Consider the following 15,668-nt stretch of genomic DNA (forward strand, 5'->3'; position numbering starts at 1 on the left):
AAATATATTCAAAATGCATAATACAAAATCTTAACAAAAGGAATTGTACATTAGTAAAAGATTAATACTGTTTGCAGCAATGTAACAAAGAATTAATGCAGTACATAATAGTTCAATATTTGAAATAATTGGCGCTATAGCATAATGACAAATCATTCAAAAAACAAAGCACACCAATAAAACGTTCAAGTTAATCCAAATATGTATGATGTGTTAAACTTTAATTAACGACACACTACTAAGGAAATTATAAATAACAACGGTAAGGACAAGAAAATTAGTTCAGGGATTCATACATTTAAGTTTGCAATCAGTACACACTTCATTAGTAGTTTCATTGCAACAACAAAACGAAAAGAAATAACATTAAGGTAAATATAACTGAGGACAATTTTTGATCGTGTGTGTTGGCGATCGACATTTGCTGCAAAACCTTGACTGGACAGCACCCAACACACCACCCGGATGTTTGGTCTTCTGGTCCGGTGTTTTCCCACGTTTCTTCTTCTTGATGTTTGCTTCCATGCTAGACATGTACCTCTTATTTGAAGGTCTACCGTTCTTCTTCATTATAGCAGGCGCAAGAATTGAAGAAACTGGAACTGAAATATTGTTTGCGGTATCAACAATTTGAAGACCTGAATCAGCAACTTCATTGACTTGCTGTTGAACACCAGAATGTGTAGTTACTTCATCTTCAGGGATTGATCCATATCCGACCTGGCATGTAGTTGTCTTTGAAAGTCTGTGCTCATGTAATTCCTTCTTGCAGCGAGTAAAATTAGACTTTGCAATTGCAAAAGCATCTTGATCATTTTCAGCTTCATTAACTATATCTATTGCAGCAAAATATAATAGCTTGTGCCTAAATGATCTTGATTCCTTGTTCGTGTCGCTGATATACTTCTCCAACTTATTATTGAAACTAGATGACCTTGCTTGCTTTGTCCACCGCTTCATTATATGACAATCTGGAATTTTGCAGACACCTCGGTGCACAAAAATCTGGGACAAAGAACAACAACGAACAAAATTAGTTGCTTTCAGATATAACATCATATTTAACAATTCAAATTTCTGAGATTCATACCGCTAGGACGTGGCTACAAAGAACACCAAAATGTTCGTAAAGTCCACATTCACAAGTGTAATATCCAATAGACTCATCTACTTTGATTTTGTATATTACTTTCGACCACGATTCCCTAGACTCGGCCTGGACGTGCTTCACAACAAAAGTATGTTCCTCCATGCTAGGAAGCACAAGGTATGATGTTGACTTAATGAGCTCCTTCTTGAATAGATTATAAACCTTTGCAGTATAGATAACTGAAGCATGCTTCTCCATTGGATATCCAAAATGGACCTTAATTATTTTCTGCATTTATTTACAGAAAATTAGATTTCAAAAAAATTTAACAAAACATACATATAGCAACAAATTACTATCGTAAAATAGTACAAAAATGGATTTTACAAAATTTTCACCTGTTTGTTTTTCCTTTTGGCATCTGCGTCACAACTCTCATGATCGTCTATAAGCTTAGTGTACTGGGTAATGAATGCATTTATTGAAGAATTGCATACCGTATGTATCTTCAGCATAAAGTTTGCACACTCACTACGTTGAGTGCTACACATTCTAGCACAGAAAACTTTGCTAAAATATGGTTTAGCCCATTTATGCCTACACTCGTAGGCTCTAGTCATAAAAGGATGTTCCTGCAAACAATATTTTACCGTAACAAAATTCCAGGCATATTCAAACTCTTCTACAGTTAGCATGTGGTTCACTAGCTTATGGAAATCATCGGCAAATGTTTTGTGCTTGCTATAGACAGCACCAAGAAGTTCATGAGCCCGCTTAAGAACATGCCATTTGCACCATCTATGTTCTGCATGAGTGAAAACTTTTCGGACTGCATTTCCAATTGCTCTAGCCTGATCTGAAATAAAGTATGATGGAAAATAATGTATTAAGAACATATAATTGCAAAATTTAGTCCTAGCAAATTACTTAATTTAGTTTGTGAAGAATCTCATACACTAAACATGAAATAAACAAGCTAGACGTAAAGGTCTTTCAAAAGTATTGTTTACCTGTAAGAATAGTAACTGGGTGTTTTCCACCCATCATAGCAACAAATTGCTTAAAAGCCCAACAGAAATTCTCTTCCTTCTCATTAGTCAAGAACACTCCAGCGAATATTACACTCTCAAAGTGGTTACTAACTCCTACAAACATACCAAATGGCATTTTGTAGATGTTTGTTCCATAAGTAGTGTCAAAAGTTATTGCATCTCCAAAGTGATTATATAATGATCTACTCCTCCCAGTAGTCCACATTAGTGACTTTAGCCTGTTGTCATCATCCACCTGTGCACAGAAAGCAAATCTATCGTCCATTGCTATCATATCACGGAAATTCTCTAGTGTCTTAGCAATGTCGTCCTGAAGGGTTTCACTTGCAATCTGAGAACAAACAGTACGCAACTTGCGCTTACAGAATGGTACTTTCTTTGTTGATCCATAGAAACCTGCTACTATAGAATTAACCCTTGTGAGTGATACATTATTCTCCCGAAGATTCTTTATTAAATCTCTGATTGGCTTGTCAATATGTTGATGTGAATGCAGGTGCTTTTTCTCACTGCAAGATTCCACAAGGGAATGATTGTGTTCCTCCCTAAAAACTTTGACATACCATTCTGAATTATCATTAAGATTTACCCTGAGTGTTGCCTTGCAACCACATCTAGTAGTGGCATATTTAGTAGTCTTGTTGATTCCCTGCACAGTAAATTGATGTATCAGATTGAATGTCATTAAAAATAGTAATACATTCTACAATTATGTTTTAAAAATCCAGCATAGTACAATATGATCATTTTTAACAAATTTACTTACGAATCGTTGGCAAATTAATTCCTGCATAGTTTGTACGCCTTTGGAATTAATAAAATTATCACCATATCTAATACTGAAACCAAGCACCCAAGAATAAGTATTGTAGAAGTCATATGCTTCTGCCTTTGATGAAAACTTCATACCAACAACCGGCCTTAACATTTGAACAGAAGTGTCTTCACAAAAACTTCTAATTCCGTGTTCAACAGCTCCAACTTGTCCTCCTCTATCCAAAACAAATATACATCTATAAATCAAACTCCCAATACATATTAAGTATGAAAAAATATATTAAAAAGTTCTTACTTACTCAAGGTATCGTTCATTAGAATCAGACTCCTCAGTGTGAACATTGTATGCAGAAAATAAGTAGTCCTGATCTAGATTTTCAGGCCCAGATATCATATCTGTAATTTCAACGGTGTCTTTGATACATTCAAGACGGGACTGAACTTCATTTGAGTCATCAGCATAATCGTAAGTGTCCACCCTGTTTGAAATCATGATTACAAGTTCATGTACATCAATAATTTTATGTAAACTACATCGAAGGGTTGTCATAATGGAATTTATGTATTTTACCTTAAATTTGGTCTCGAAAGTACATCATTGTCTTCTGAGCAATAAGGTCTATCAGAAAAGCAAGAACTATCTTCGGGTAATGACTTCAGATTGTTCCTAAATTGATAATGAATTAGTTACTACATAAGCAAAATTTGTAATAATAAATTTAAAAGTTAGGTGCAAACATATTAAAACTTATTATGAAGTATGTCAACTTACTGTTGATTCAAATTTGACATTGGCTGCTCAACCATGTTTAGTAGTGCCATAAAACAGCCCGGGATGCTGTCCCTCTCACTATCCATATTAACCTACAACCTCAACGGATTTCCAACAGGTTAAATTAATATTCCTACTTTCCAACCAAATAAGATAAAAGAATGACCGTGCTATAATAATTCAATAAACTTGCATAATAGTAAATAGCAGGGGATTAATTTATAACACAGCAGAAAAGGATCAATATCCTACAAGGAAGTTGTCAAATAGCAGGGGATAAACTAACCTTTTTTGCTTTCCCCGGCGTCGAACAGATTGATGGCCCGCTAAGATATTGGAAAAAAGAGGGACCTAGAGATCCCAGTAAGTAGCTTTATACGATTCCAATCTCCAATCAGATCTTATCTGGGCTACGGCAGCTTCATGGCTTCAAATCTGATTACCAAATTGACGCATAAGATTCCTAAGATTCCCAACTTGAGGACAAACCAGTTGTTATTAGAACTTAAGGAGAACCAATGGCCATGCAGAGAGAGAGAACTTGACTCACCAATCTACTCATACACTGCGGCAAGAACTTGAGGAGAAACAATGGCGACGGAGAGAGAAAGAATATTAATGGGGGAAACAGAGGAGACGGAGGTCTGGACGAGAAGGATAAGAAGAATAAATATCCCCAAGTGGTGGGCTTCATTAGATTATATTCTATATGACCTGTCAGACTGCATAGTTGTATTCCCATTGTATAAGTTTACCGCTGCGATTACTAACTTATACGGACGCTGGCGGCATAGATCTTGACGAAAGTGAGGAACGGTGGATCTAACACCGGTACCTACCGGCACCGGTAGAAAAACCTAGTCGTGGTGCGCAGGGCGTGCCTGATCAGGAGCTGAAAGGACACTAACCCGATCAATAGACATGTACACGACCATATATATGGAATTGCGTGGAATTTTTTTCATGGACCCGACATCATATCTAGTAGGACTAAGTAGCGCACACACTAAAAGAATTTTCATGGAGTATATTTTACAAAATGCAGATGCTAGCCAAGCATATCTATGGTGCGTCCACGCAATTCCATATCGCTGATCCCAGTGGTTGCTGATCTTGCGGCCAGGACTTACCTTGGACGCCTCGTAATCCATGTTGGTGAAACAGTGGACAATCAGTTCGTGCCCACGGCCGCGATGGATCACGCCTTCACGCACGAAGCGACCGACGAGCTGCTCGCGCAGTCCGGGTCGCCGGCCCACAGCCGTGATGAGCAGCTTCAGAGAGGCGATCCTGCATCATGCAGATGAAGGCAACACAAGTTCAGCAGCAAGGTTCACCACCCACAGGGCACAGCTCTAGTACCATACTTTGTTTCTTGTACCCACAGTAATAATATCGCGACAGAATCACAGCAGGTGTTGCGATCGAAATTGCTTGGTTGATTAGCTAGCCGTCTATGCCATAGATGGAGATGTTAATTTAGTGCTCTAATTTGGACATGCGAATCTCAATGGTAAATTAGTTTAGATCAAACTGTCAGCACTGAAATAGCAGGGAGGATTCGTTGATCTGTGAACGTACCCATCGTCGGACATCCAGACGAAGTCGGGCACGGCTCCCACGATGGCCTCGAGCTCGATGCGCCGCCCAATGAAGCTGCCCAGCAGCGCGGCGAACACGGCATGACCCTGCTCATTCCCCATGATGCTGCTCGCGGCGTAGTTCACGAATCCGTCGAGCACGCGCTGGCGAATGTCGTCGCCACCCTCTTGGTGCAGTAGCAGTTGGACCACGAGCGGCGAGGACGCCGGGGACATCGCCAGCTCCTCCAGCACCATCGGGTCCTCGCGCAGCTGCGATCGGACCTCCTCCAGCCTCGAGCGTACTGAATCGGCGGCTCCCTCCTCGCGTAGCGTTGCGGCGGCTACGGCCAGGTCGGCGCCGCGTACCTCTGCTGCAGCAGCGGCTGCTGCCTCGACGACGACGACGGGTCCCTGCGCGCCATCATGTTGAAGTTGGTGCTGGGGATGGAGGCCGGGGGGCGCGGGGGGGTTGCGCGGATCCATGGCGTTCAGTTGTTCGCTGGTGCTGGAGTTCGCCGTATGCGGCGATGGCGCCATCGGCGGGCGGGGCCCGGAGAGTAGAGCTTGGCGGTTCGCTGCTGGTGCGACCGTATGCTGGTGCGGCGGCGGGATCCGCGGCGGTGGCGCCGCCAGAGGAACGGAGGCGGGGACGCGTGGCACGCCTGGCAAGTACAGCGTCTGCGCGTCCATCGTCCGCATTTGGGGCGCGACGCGAAGCGCTTCGTCCAAAAGACCCACCGGCGGGGTCGGCGGCATCCGCCCCAGCAGCACGGGCGGAATCGGGCGCTGCTGCTGCTGCTGCGGTGGCGGCGGCGGCGTCGACGACGACGAGGCCTCCCCGCGGCCACCGCCGGGGTAGGGCGCGGCGCGGCGCGGCTGGATTGGGGCTACCCCCTTCCCCTTGCGGTCGCGCGCATCCATGGCTTGTAAGCTTCGATTGCTCTGGGGTTTTGGATTGCTGGGATTTGAGGAAATGGAGATGGAATGAATTGGACGAGGGCTTGCACCGCGTGTTTATATAGTGGGAGAGGGGCGGCGGCCGGGTGAGGGTGAGACGGCAGAGGAGGGACACCCGGGATGGGAGGGGAGGGGAGGGGCCAGCTGGCACGGCACCTGCGTTAACTGAAGTTTGTTAAGATTTGATCCCATAATGATCTTGTGTTCTTGACTGGCCTACGACCCTTCGTTTAGATATTGGATGGAAATGGGGTGGCTGTTTTGTAGGAGAGTTTGATCGTCCATTCTTATTGACACTAATCTAGGAGCCGTTCGGTAATATAGCTATGTTGTACTGTACATAGATAAGCCACAAGATGACGTTTTCTTTCGAGTGCGGATTTTTGGTGCCCGAGCTCCATGGAGTCTGTTTTTAAAAAATAAATAAAATCACATTTTAAAGTTTCAAAAAAAAGAAATAAATCCGTGGAAACTTAGGTGTTTTCCGCACGAACATGTAAAAAATCGTTTGAAAATATTATGATTATGTATGCTGTGCAAAAAAGACAATATTCTGGCCCAACAAAAAAAAAGTCGGCCCATTTTGGAAATACATATTTGTCTTTTTTTCACCCCACGTGTGGAAGTATAATCTTATGAAATTTCACACATACATAGTATACATGTCTATGTATCTTCGTAAAAAGATTTGAATTCTTTTGCGGTGTACAAAAATGATATTTTGAAACTGAGCTCCATGGAGCTTGGCCTCCATTGGTCATTAGCGGTTTTCTTTCCTGCTACTTTGATGGGTGTTTAGGTGCCTATGCAGTTTTTGTCTGGCATCATAATTTGATTTAGTTTATTTCACTAATGTTATTTGTAAAATTGGGACTGGCTATACGTGAGTCATCTGAGTATTAATTTGGATATGTTGATTTTCTAGGCCATTAAATTAAGATCTGATAACCGTCCTTCTCTCTCGTTCATCCATTTTTGTTTCTCCTCCTACCGTTCCTTCTCCCAAAAAATCGAGTTACCCAAAAAAGTTGCAAATTCAGTTAAATTACATGCGATTATAGTGTTGGTCAGATGATGTCCCCTGATTATGTGTTTTGCCTAGCCTAACTATGTTTACATCCTCTTGCATGTACTTTTTCACATGTTTATTTAATGGTTTTTGCCCCTTTATTTTCAAATTAACCAGGAAACTCTCTTGTAGGAGTACTTGAATACTAGAACTCATAGCCTTGCTTAGGCAAAACTATTTGTAATTGCTCAGTCTGTAATAATAGGTGAGTTCAAGAGTCTCCTGTATACAATGCAAACTTCTGAGGGTATGCAATATTCTTTTTCTTGATATTACCATGTTTATTGTTATTACATATTAATTTCATTAGTTTATCTTCACATGATTTTTTAATACACCAAGGCTTACTATGTTTCTTCAATTTTTCTTTCATTTTGATGTCATGTGAGGGTATCATGACTTGAGCACATAAAATATCTCATATATGTCCATTTATATGTAAATATAATGTTTTGTGTTGTGAATTTCAGGTGTCAAACCTAAAAGGATGTAAATGTCTAGGCTCTAAGTGGTGACCAGTTGGCTGAATATTCAAAAACAATTAGTCGACTAATATCACGAATAAAAGCAACCGAATTAATAAATATGGAGAATATAAGCTATCAAAGAGAAAATGATCTTTACTACATTTCTTGTTGCCCTCCTCACTTTGACACACTTTTATGCCGTAAGTGTGGCATGCCACAGTTTCGTGGTGGTCAAACCGGTATATATTAAGTGCAATAGATCATACAATTTTGGGACATCAAATGTGCAAGTAAAGAAACAAATGAATATTGTTGCACGTTACCAAAAGATTGAAAGTGCAACTGTGGAGTAGACAAATTCACCGATTTCACAAATAAATAGTCGAGTGATTATACAAAAAATAATCCACTAATGAAAAAGCAAACCCAAAATTAACCGTGTTTCTCTGCAGACAACACACAGAGCCAGGATCCTAAACATATTACAATAAGACACCCAAATAATAACTCAATGTCGCATTCCCTAGAAGCAAAAGCTTAGCTCTTCGACGGAGGTACAAAAAAGAAAAGGTTGTTCATATGAATTTTCACGACTATGCCCAGATCAAATCATCACTCTCCACGGATTGACATGTGGGATCTACTGCCAAAACAATGCCCAGAGCACTCACAGCTCCCCATGTCTAGGGAATATGAACGTTGTAGACAATACTAACATTCCTAGAAACACAAGCTTGGCTCTTCTATGGAGGTACGAAAATAAAATAAAAATGCTCATATAATTTTCATGGCTATGCCTAGATCAAATCATCGCTCCCCGTCAACTGACAAGGGGACAACACAAAAACAAAGCTCGGAGCACTCATCACTCCCCATTTCTAAGGAGCAGGGAGGTTATAATAGATAGGTATATGTTAAAGAGTATTGTCTTTCATATGAAAAATTGTATGATATATCCAATTGTAACCATTGACTGCAATTCTTGTTTTCTCTATTTTACTTCTGCAAATTTAAGAGATGGACTGGTCGAGTATTACGTATGGACTCTATATCGGTGCTCTCAGTGAACTGTAGAAGCGAATATTTCAACAGAGGTTAAAAAATGTAAAAGATCTTTCAAAGGAGTGTCTCCTCAAGGATCAAAATATTATTATTTTTTACTATAAGGATCAAAATATTATTAGGATCATTATATTTAAATTTATTTATGTTAGGATCATTATATTCTTAGTACCTCGTGTTAGCGTGTTAGTGTGTCAAAGTTTACTCAATTAATAAACCAATATTACTCAAACAAGTTTTTTCCTTAAATAGACATGAAATATGTTTAATTCATTGCCATGCGTGCAAGGGTTAGGATAAACCGAAGGGGGAGAGGAGGGGGGATGGATTGATGCCAAACTGGAAATCAGCTACCTAAAAAAATGGACATAAGCCAAGCCACACACTATCTAAAGGGGCCTTGGTTACGATGCATTTAGTAGTTGACTCTGACCTCTGTTGACATTATCAACACATTTTAACCGTTTGCTATGCATTGAAGCATATGAAGGCTTGTCTTGCATATGTCCAAACCAACTCAGACGATGTTGGATAAACTTCTCTTTAAATTGGTGCTACCTCAACTCTCTCGCGTATATCAACATTCCATGTCTGATCCTTTCTTTTGTGGCCATACATCCATTGCAACATGCACATCTCCACAACACCTAACTATTGAACATATCACATTTTTATCAGCTAACACTCAACACCATACAACATTGTGAGTCGAATCGCCGTCCTATAAAACCCACCTTTTAGCTTTTCTAGCACCCTCTTTTCACAGAGAACGCCAGAAACTTAGCACCACTTCATCCAACCTGCTTTGATTCAATGGTTCTTATCTTCATCAACATCACCATCCATCTAAAACATTGACCCCAAATATCAAAAAATGTTCTTCTGAGGTACCACCTGCCCCCCTCAAATAAACACATTGATTTATGAAATTTGCAGGTACGTCGTATGAATGTATATGTACTTGTTGACAAAAAGCAAGATTTATTTTTAACTTCAAATATGTTTTTGTCAAAAAATTATATATAAAAAAACAAACTCCAATTGACCCAAGCTCATTTCACAATATCCGGATGAAGAGGCTTTATTGTAACCAAGCGCTTGTATGTGCCTTTTGTACAGGAACAACCCGATTTACATAGTACAAGATTTTATGTTATAACCTTACAACAACATGCGTCCCTCTTGACTGCAAAGGCACAGCAAGTCCGCATATGTTGTATTAGCAACAAGCAGCCCGCTTGGACAATATAAAGCCTCCTCCTCGGCGGGATGCCTGATTGGCAGTATCCTTCCTAGCCAAACATAGCCAGCATCCACAACTCTACATGATGGGTGGAAGAACTGAGTCGTTGTTATCGGACACGAAGAACGACATGTTTCGAAATGCATCCATGCTATTTTCCATCATCCGACTCCAACTATTTTGACTGTCTCCTAAGATGAACTCATCAGCTAGGGATCTTATTGGCGGTATATCCAAGTCCAGTGGTCCAAGTGATTCGGGCTGCAAAAAGAAATAAAGATAAAAATGTAAGTCTCGGCATAGCTAGTTTGGTTAGTTTGCAGCAAAGATAACAAGTGCTGCTAGGGCATTCGTCTAATACCCAGAATGCGTCATCTAGAGGCTGATCTTTCAATCCAAAATCATTGTCACTTTGAGGTGGTGATCTGGCACAAAGTTCTTCCATTGCCTTGACATCATCAGCACAAGGATTACCAAGAGTATCTCCTCCAGCCAAGTCCTACAACAAGAACGTAAATTAACAGTGTCGAACAGGTAAAAACTTGTTGAGAACCTGAAAATGACAACCGACCTGAAGAAAACCTTGAAACCCTTCTGAATTTGAAGAGTGAACTTCATTGTCGCTATCAGGAGGGCTGCTAGCTGAAGTGTTTAAACCTTGTTGCTTCCTAGCTGTGGCCAACATAAAACTGAACTCATCACATGTTTCTTCTGCACCCCAGATGGTGGAATGGGATGTTTGAGCTGGCTGCTCTGCCGCTTGATAACGAGAAGCATGTAGGGCAACAGCAGCATCAAACGAGTCATAGCTGCACGGATTCTCATCGAAAAGAGGATTTTTGGCAATAGAGGTCACTTCACAATCCAAATTAGCAGCCTTGGATGCTTCTGTCAGCAAGTATCCAACACTGATATCAGTGAGGGTATCTGCCCAATCTACTTCCGATATTGCAAGACAATCCATCTGAGGATCAACCTGAAGTATAATAGAACAGATTAGAGATAACAGATCAACCATAAGAATTTTAACTTAAGACAGTTTGCACAAAACAGGAATAAGGACCTCAAAAGGTTGGTTTGCAGGAACTTGTTCTTGATTGTGATCGCCAGACTGAGAGGGAAAGGTATTAATGGAAGGCTCTTCCGCAGCATTCTTGCCTGTACTAGATGGTGTACCAAGCAATAATGCCGACTGATCTTTTGAGTTATTAGATGATTGCTCAGAAGTGAAGTCACTGGGTAAAGTGCCATCCTTTTGCACACAGGCCTCTGAGGAAGATTTGACCTGAATGTCTTCTGGTATCATGCAATTCTCAAAGCGGGTCAACGATATTTCACTTAGTCCTGCCTCAAGCTCAGCAAGGGAGAACCAGCCATACCTTACCAACAAAAAGTTCATACAGCAGTTAGCAATCATATGGCTGGCCACTAATGGTCTAGAACATCACTATTTTATACAGCACAGAAACACCGTACCTTAATCGGAAAATAGAGGGGCTATTCACAGAAAAAAAGACATCAGCCACTGCAACAGTATCTTGAGTTGTCCACCTCTGATAGGTCGCTAAATCCTCTTGATGAGCACAATATGGGAAAAGCACAAGCTCTCCACATGCAATGTTTGAGTTGCCCCACTTGCGATTCAGATGTTCTAAAACAGAAGACATTTTTTTCTTGGAACTTAATGTGAGCTGCAGATGTGGATTATGATCATCCTGTTATAGAGGAGATAGGGATGTCATAACATGCTCGTGCTGTTTGAGAATATGAGAAAAGAACATAATATCTCAGTGTGTGCACAGCCATAGCACTAGGCAACACCCAGCAGCATGCCCACTGCAGAAAAAAGCTTACGCACAATGTAAATAGCACTACTAAAGTTATTTGTGCTTCATGTTTCATATATCATGAATATTTTGCCGACTAGAGGGATCTAAGGCTAACAGTTAACCAAATAAGCAGTAATAACTGATGTATCAAGTGTAGCTGTTGCTGGAAACATGTGATTGGTTTTTTAGCTCGCTAGCAAAAGGAAACATTTACCTTCTCCAATGCCTTCCGTGTGGCTTCATTTATTGGAAATAACTGCAGCTTCAGCTTTAAAGGTGCTTGCGGATCTGCTTCTTTCATATGATTTGTGCCCACATCTGCTAATACAGAATAAAAATATCAGGAGTTAGCATGACTTAATCTAAGTCCAGTAATTACATGAACTACAGAACAAAGACTAGAAACAATACCATCAACAGTAGATACGTTGTTGGGTGATGAAGCTAGCACAGTTGCATCCGCATTACATGACAAGTTCTGGGTCGTCATTTTGCGTTCAAGCTCCTCAGCTGCATCAGCAACTAAAGAAACACCAGCCATGGCAGCTCTCTCCCATTTCTTATATGCCGCACATGCACCAGCACCCCCTACAACACAAATCATCAGCTATCAACACTAATGCAAGGAATGTTTAACACTATAGAATCCCCCATATGATAAATTGGGCCAGCAAGACTGGTCAAACATGCAGATTTCATACGATCAAAGATGAGTGAGGCTAAGGATACATCATCTCAAAACAGATGAAAAGAAGTGATCACCTGCTCTCCTTTTTTGTCTCACAGTTCTTGTGGCAGAGAGGTCTCCTCTGATTACTCCTGACTTGTTAGAATTAGGTTCTGCAACCCGTTTCATAAACGCTCCTTTAGAGGAGGCTCCTTTGCTACCGTTTTGTGCATCCATGGGCAAGAGTCCTACTGCGAAAGATTGATTTCCTGGAGTCTTGCTGAGAACTGGAGATGAAGAAGATAAACGTGTATCCCCTAGTGAACACTTTCTTCTCGTTCTTTTTCTATCCTTTAGCAGTTGATTTCCCTATAAAATAGGATATGTTGCATGAGAAACAGAAATACTCAAAATAAACAACCTTTATATTGGGGTAAAATCTTGAAGAGAACGGACCAATGCATCTACAAATGTTTTGAATCTCCGAGGCTTCAGATGTAGCTTTGAAGCACTGCAGCTAAATTTCTCGAGAAGAGACCACCTGCATAAAACTCAGTTAATATCTCAGTATTTTTTTCCATACAATATAAAAGAAACAACACAGGATCAAATGAAAAGCGACGATTATTAGCAACAGGCAGTGTCCTCTCCCTCTTACACGTAGAAAAAAAAGAGCATTTTGCGTGTCAATATATGAACAATAAGCACCCTCCTAGTCCCAAGCATCCGCACCCAGTTATTGTTATTATGCAATGCAGGAGTAAGAGAAGCTTATAAATTTTCATAAAATTCATTTTGATTGATTAGTCAGAACAGAAATCATACAATGTCATACTCCCTCTGTCCCAAAACATAGTGTCAAAAATGGTCTTACATTTTGGGGAAAACAACAAAACACTCCTAAACACAATTGATCTATAAAGGCCTCACAGTTCTAGCTCCTAAACACTAATACCCCAGAGGTGTAATCTGCATTGCTGGAAAATATACCGCATGATTTGTAGGTTAGAATGACTATCCAAAGTTCAAGCATCCTAGAAAAACAATGTCAGAAATATATAGCACAGAAACATTGCAAAATCAACTACGTACTATTTTTTTCTATCATGCAACTTGCATAAATAAATAGTAGTTTGAACTACAACCCATCAGATTAATTGCACATCATTAAGGCTCATTCAATTACCAGCGGAGCATAGCAGCAATCGTGTCCTTGGAGTTTCGTGCATCAAGTGAGAACCCAGGACCCAGAAGCTTCTTCATGCGTCTAACAAGGCGATAGTAGTAATGTCTGACCTGTATTGCAACATAAATATTGAACCTTCAGGCTAATGGCGAAGTACAATATATTCACTGGTTCATGAATTTTTATAATTATGTCAGACTTGTGATCTGTAAGACAATACGCGAGGACAAAGCATCTGCCAACATAGAAAGCTAGAAAGCCAAACTTGTCTTCTTGGGAATGGCCAGTTTAACACGCTTTGCTAGGGCAGCGTGCAGCATTGCAAAATGCCTCAAGGTGCTCTAGGTGTAGCGTCTTCGATGAGGCTTGTGCATTTTCTACTCGCCGCACAAGATGCTAAGATACTGAGGCATGCACCTCGTAGCCAAACATGGTTAGGACAGGAAAATAATAAGGGAAAATAAAAGGCAAAAGATATTACGCTTGTGATTAGGACAGGAAAATAATAAGTGACATGGTGGGGTGTTTCTAAATCTCATGGCCTGGGGTTTGAAGTTGTCCAACCACAAAAGTTGAAGTAAAATTAGGAAGTGAAATCAGCTGCAGGCTAGGAGGGTGAGTGGCTGTAAGGAGGGGACATCGGCTGCAAGTGAAAGGAGCTCATCATCATTGGATTGTTGAGATGAAGCTTGTGATTCTCCCTCCCTGCAACCCTTCCCCAGCTACCACAAGAGCAGCTTAAGCAATAATGGCTTCATATGTTTATACCAAGGGGATAGTGGTGCTATGTGAACTAATAACAAAGGCCTTGGTAATAAAAATGATTTCCCTTATGCCTTGCTTCCAGATTCTAAACATAAAATGTGCTTACCCAATTCTATTTCTCATAAATATTGAGAATCCTTTAGGGAAGTTCGTGCACAGTTTGACTTACGGTCTCAGATGTATTTTCCTGTCCTTCCAAATTCCTAATTAGTTATGTACAGCATATTAAAAATCCAAGAACATGTACCTGATCTTTGTTTTTGCTCTGGACACGTAGGGTAATCTTCTCAAAATTCTACCAACAACAAAGACAAGATGTTATCCATCTATCAACTAAGCAGTTTGGAAACCACGGCGTAACATTGCATCCGGAAATTATGCATCTTACTTTTCCTACTTGGCGCAGAGCATTGAAGAAACTCTCCTCCTCTTGGCGTGTCCATGCGGCCCATTGTCGCGTCGCCTTTTTCGCTATCAAGATGAACACAGCGCAAAAAGATCAGGAAAATCCAGCACAAGCAAACGAGGAGTTCAGGGGAACGAAATGGGGGGAAAACAAACCAGGCTTCTGGCTGGGATCGGACGCAGAGGGCGCAGTGGCATCTGGCAAATCAACAGGTTGAGGAGGCGGACTCATCTCTTCACACACCTCCTTCTCCATGACATTCGCGGCGCAAATATCCCGAGATTTCTCTGCTTAGATTTCACGCGAGAGGAAAAAAAATCGAATAATTACGAAACGGAAGAACAGATCCAAGAATTGCACATGCTAAGAGAGAGGAGAACCGTGGTGCCGATCGGGGAGCGCCGCCAGAAGATTTCGATTTGGGACAAAATTTTCTACAGTTTGAGGAAATTTTGAGATTGGGGAGTTAGGGATTTGGAGGAATTGGGGAAAATTAAGGAATGAAAGATGAGAACAATCGGTGAAAGAGGGATCTGTTGCCACGTGTACCTTCTTTTGGATCGCACGGCTATTTTTCTCCCTGGTATGGCCCAAACAACCTACGACGTCACAGTGTGGTATTGGACCCTCTTGGCCGGTCGGTCCGTCCGTCCCCTTGCAATACCACGAATTTTGCTGCGGTGTTGTATTCCTATTGTTAGCTTTTTGGGATATAGAAGGGGAAAATACACTACTGCCCTTCT

At 41.0% G+C, this 15,668-nt stretch overlaps 3 protein-coding genes across 5 annotated transcripts; all 3 read right to left on the reverse strand.

Moving 5' to 3' along the window:
* Positions 1–279: 279 nt before the first annotated feature.
* LOC147976308 (protein FAR1-RELATED SEQUENCE 5-like) lies at positions 280–3,799 on the reverse strand. The gene is made up of 8 exons (XM_087518683.1): positions 3,692–3,799; positions 3,491–3,586; positions 3,219–3,398; positions 2,909–3,134; positions 2,101–2,791; positions 1,489–1,946; positions 1,091–1,378; positions 280–1,005 (listed from the first exon to the last, which is right to left on the reverse strand). The coding sequence occupies exons 1-8, from the start codon at positions 3,775–3,777 to the stop codon at positions 367–369; spliced, it is 2,664 nt and encodes an 887-aa protein (XP_087374809.1). The 5' UTR covers positions 3,778–3,799; the 3' UTR covers positions 280–366.
* Positions 3,800–3,992: 193 nt separating this feature from the next.
* LOC147976309 (uncharacterized) lies at positions 3,993–6,238 on the reverse strand. 2 transcript variants are annotated; one of them, XM_087518682.1, is made up of 3 exons: positions 5,273–6,238; positions 4,822–4,981; positions 3,993–4,126 (listed from the first exon to the last, which is right to left on the reverse strand). In XM_087518682.1, exons 1-3 carry the CDS (start codon positions 6,193–6,195, stop codon positions 4,121–4,123), a joined length of 1,089 nt encoding a protein of 362 aa, XP_087374808.1. In that variant the 5' UTR covers positions 6,196–6,238; the 3' UTR covers positions 3,993–4,120. The 2 variants fall into 2 exon arrangements, with proteins under 2 accessions (XP_087374808.1, XP_087374807.1); XM_087518681.1 differs by lacking the exon at positions 3,993–4,126 and having other exon boundaries at positions 4,543–4,981.
* A 3,646-nt stretch (positions 6,239–9,884) lies between these two features.
* Positions 9,885–15,464, reverse strand: TKI1 (TSL-kinase interacting protein 1). 2 transcript variants are annotated; one of them, XM_048715899.2, is made up of 14 exons: positions 15,306–15,464; positions 15,081–15,212; positions 14,908–14,990; positions 14,767–14,814; positions 13,755–13,864; positions 13,025–13,109; positions 12,664–12,937; positions 12,313–12,489; positions 12,116–12,219; positions 11,549–11,787; positions 11,136–11,451; positions 10,644–11,048; positions 10,434–10,571; positions 9,885–10,333 (listed from the first exon to the last, which is right to left on the reverse strand). In XM_048715899.2, exons 2-14 carry the CDS (start codon positions 15,178–15,180, stop codon positions 10,151–10,153), a joined length of 2,262 nt encoding a protein of 753 aa, XP_048571856.2. In that variant the 5' UTR covers positions 15,181–15,212; positions 15,306–15,464; the 3' UTR covers positions 9,885–10,150. The 2 variants fall into 2 exon arrangements, with proteins under 2 accessions (XP_048571856.2, XP_048571855.2); XM_048715898.2 differs by having other exon boundaries at positions 12,116–12,222.
* Positions 15,465–15,668: the final 204 nt, after the last annotated feature.

This window comes from Triticum urartu, chromosome 4A (assembly GCF_056163025.1).
Source record: "Triticum urartu cultivar PI428250 chromosome 4A, HENAU_Tu73, whole genome shotgun sequence".
Classification (NCBI taxonomy): Eukaryota; Viridiplantae; Streptophyta; class Magnoliopsida; order Poales; family Poaceae; genus Triticum; species Triticum urartu.

Coding starts and splice junctions, on each gene's coding strand:
- LOC147976308 (XM_087518683.1), bottom strand. CDS start 3,777: ATGGATAGTGAGAGGGACAGCATCCCGGGCTGTTTTATGGCACTACTA. Junction 3,399..3,490: donor CTTTCGAGACCAAATTTAAG/GTAAAATACATA, acceptor GATTTCAAACAG/GGTGGACACTTACGATTATG. Junction 3,135..3,218: donor TCTAATGAACGATACCTTGA/GTAAGTAAGAAC, acceptor TGTTTTGGATAG/AGGAGGACAAGTTGGAGCTG.
- LOC147976309 (XM_087518681.1), bottom strand. CDS start 6,195: ATGGATGCGCGCGACCGCAAGGGGAAGGGGGTAGCCCCAATCCAGCCG. Junction 4,982..5,272: donor GTCTGGATGTCCGACGATGG/GTACGTTCACAG, acceptor TGCATGATGCAG/GATCGCCTCTCTGAAGCTGC.
- TKI1 (XM_048715898.2), bottom strand. CDS start 15,180: ATGGAGAAGGAGGTGTGTGAAGAGATGAGTCCGCCTCCTCAACCTGTT. Junction 14,991..15,080: donor CGATCCCAGCCAGAAGCCTG/GTTTGTTTTCCC, acceptor TCATCTTGATAG/CGAAAAAGGCGACGCGACAA. Junction 11,049..11,135: donor CTGCAAACCAACCTTTTGAG/GTCCTTATTCCT, acceptor ATTATACTTCAG/GTTGATCCTCAGATGGATTG.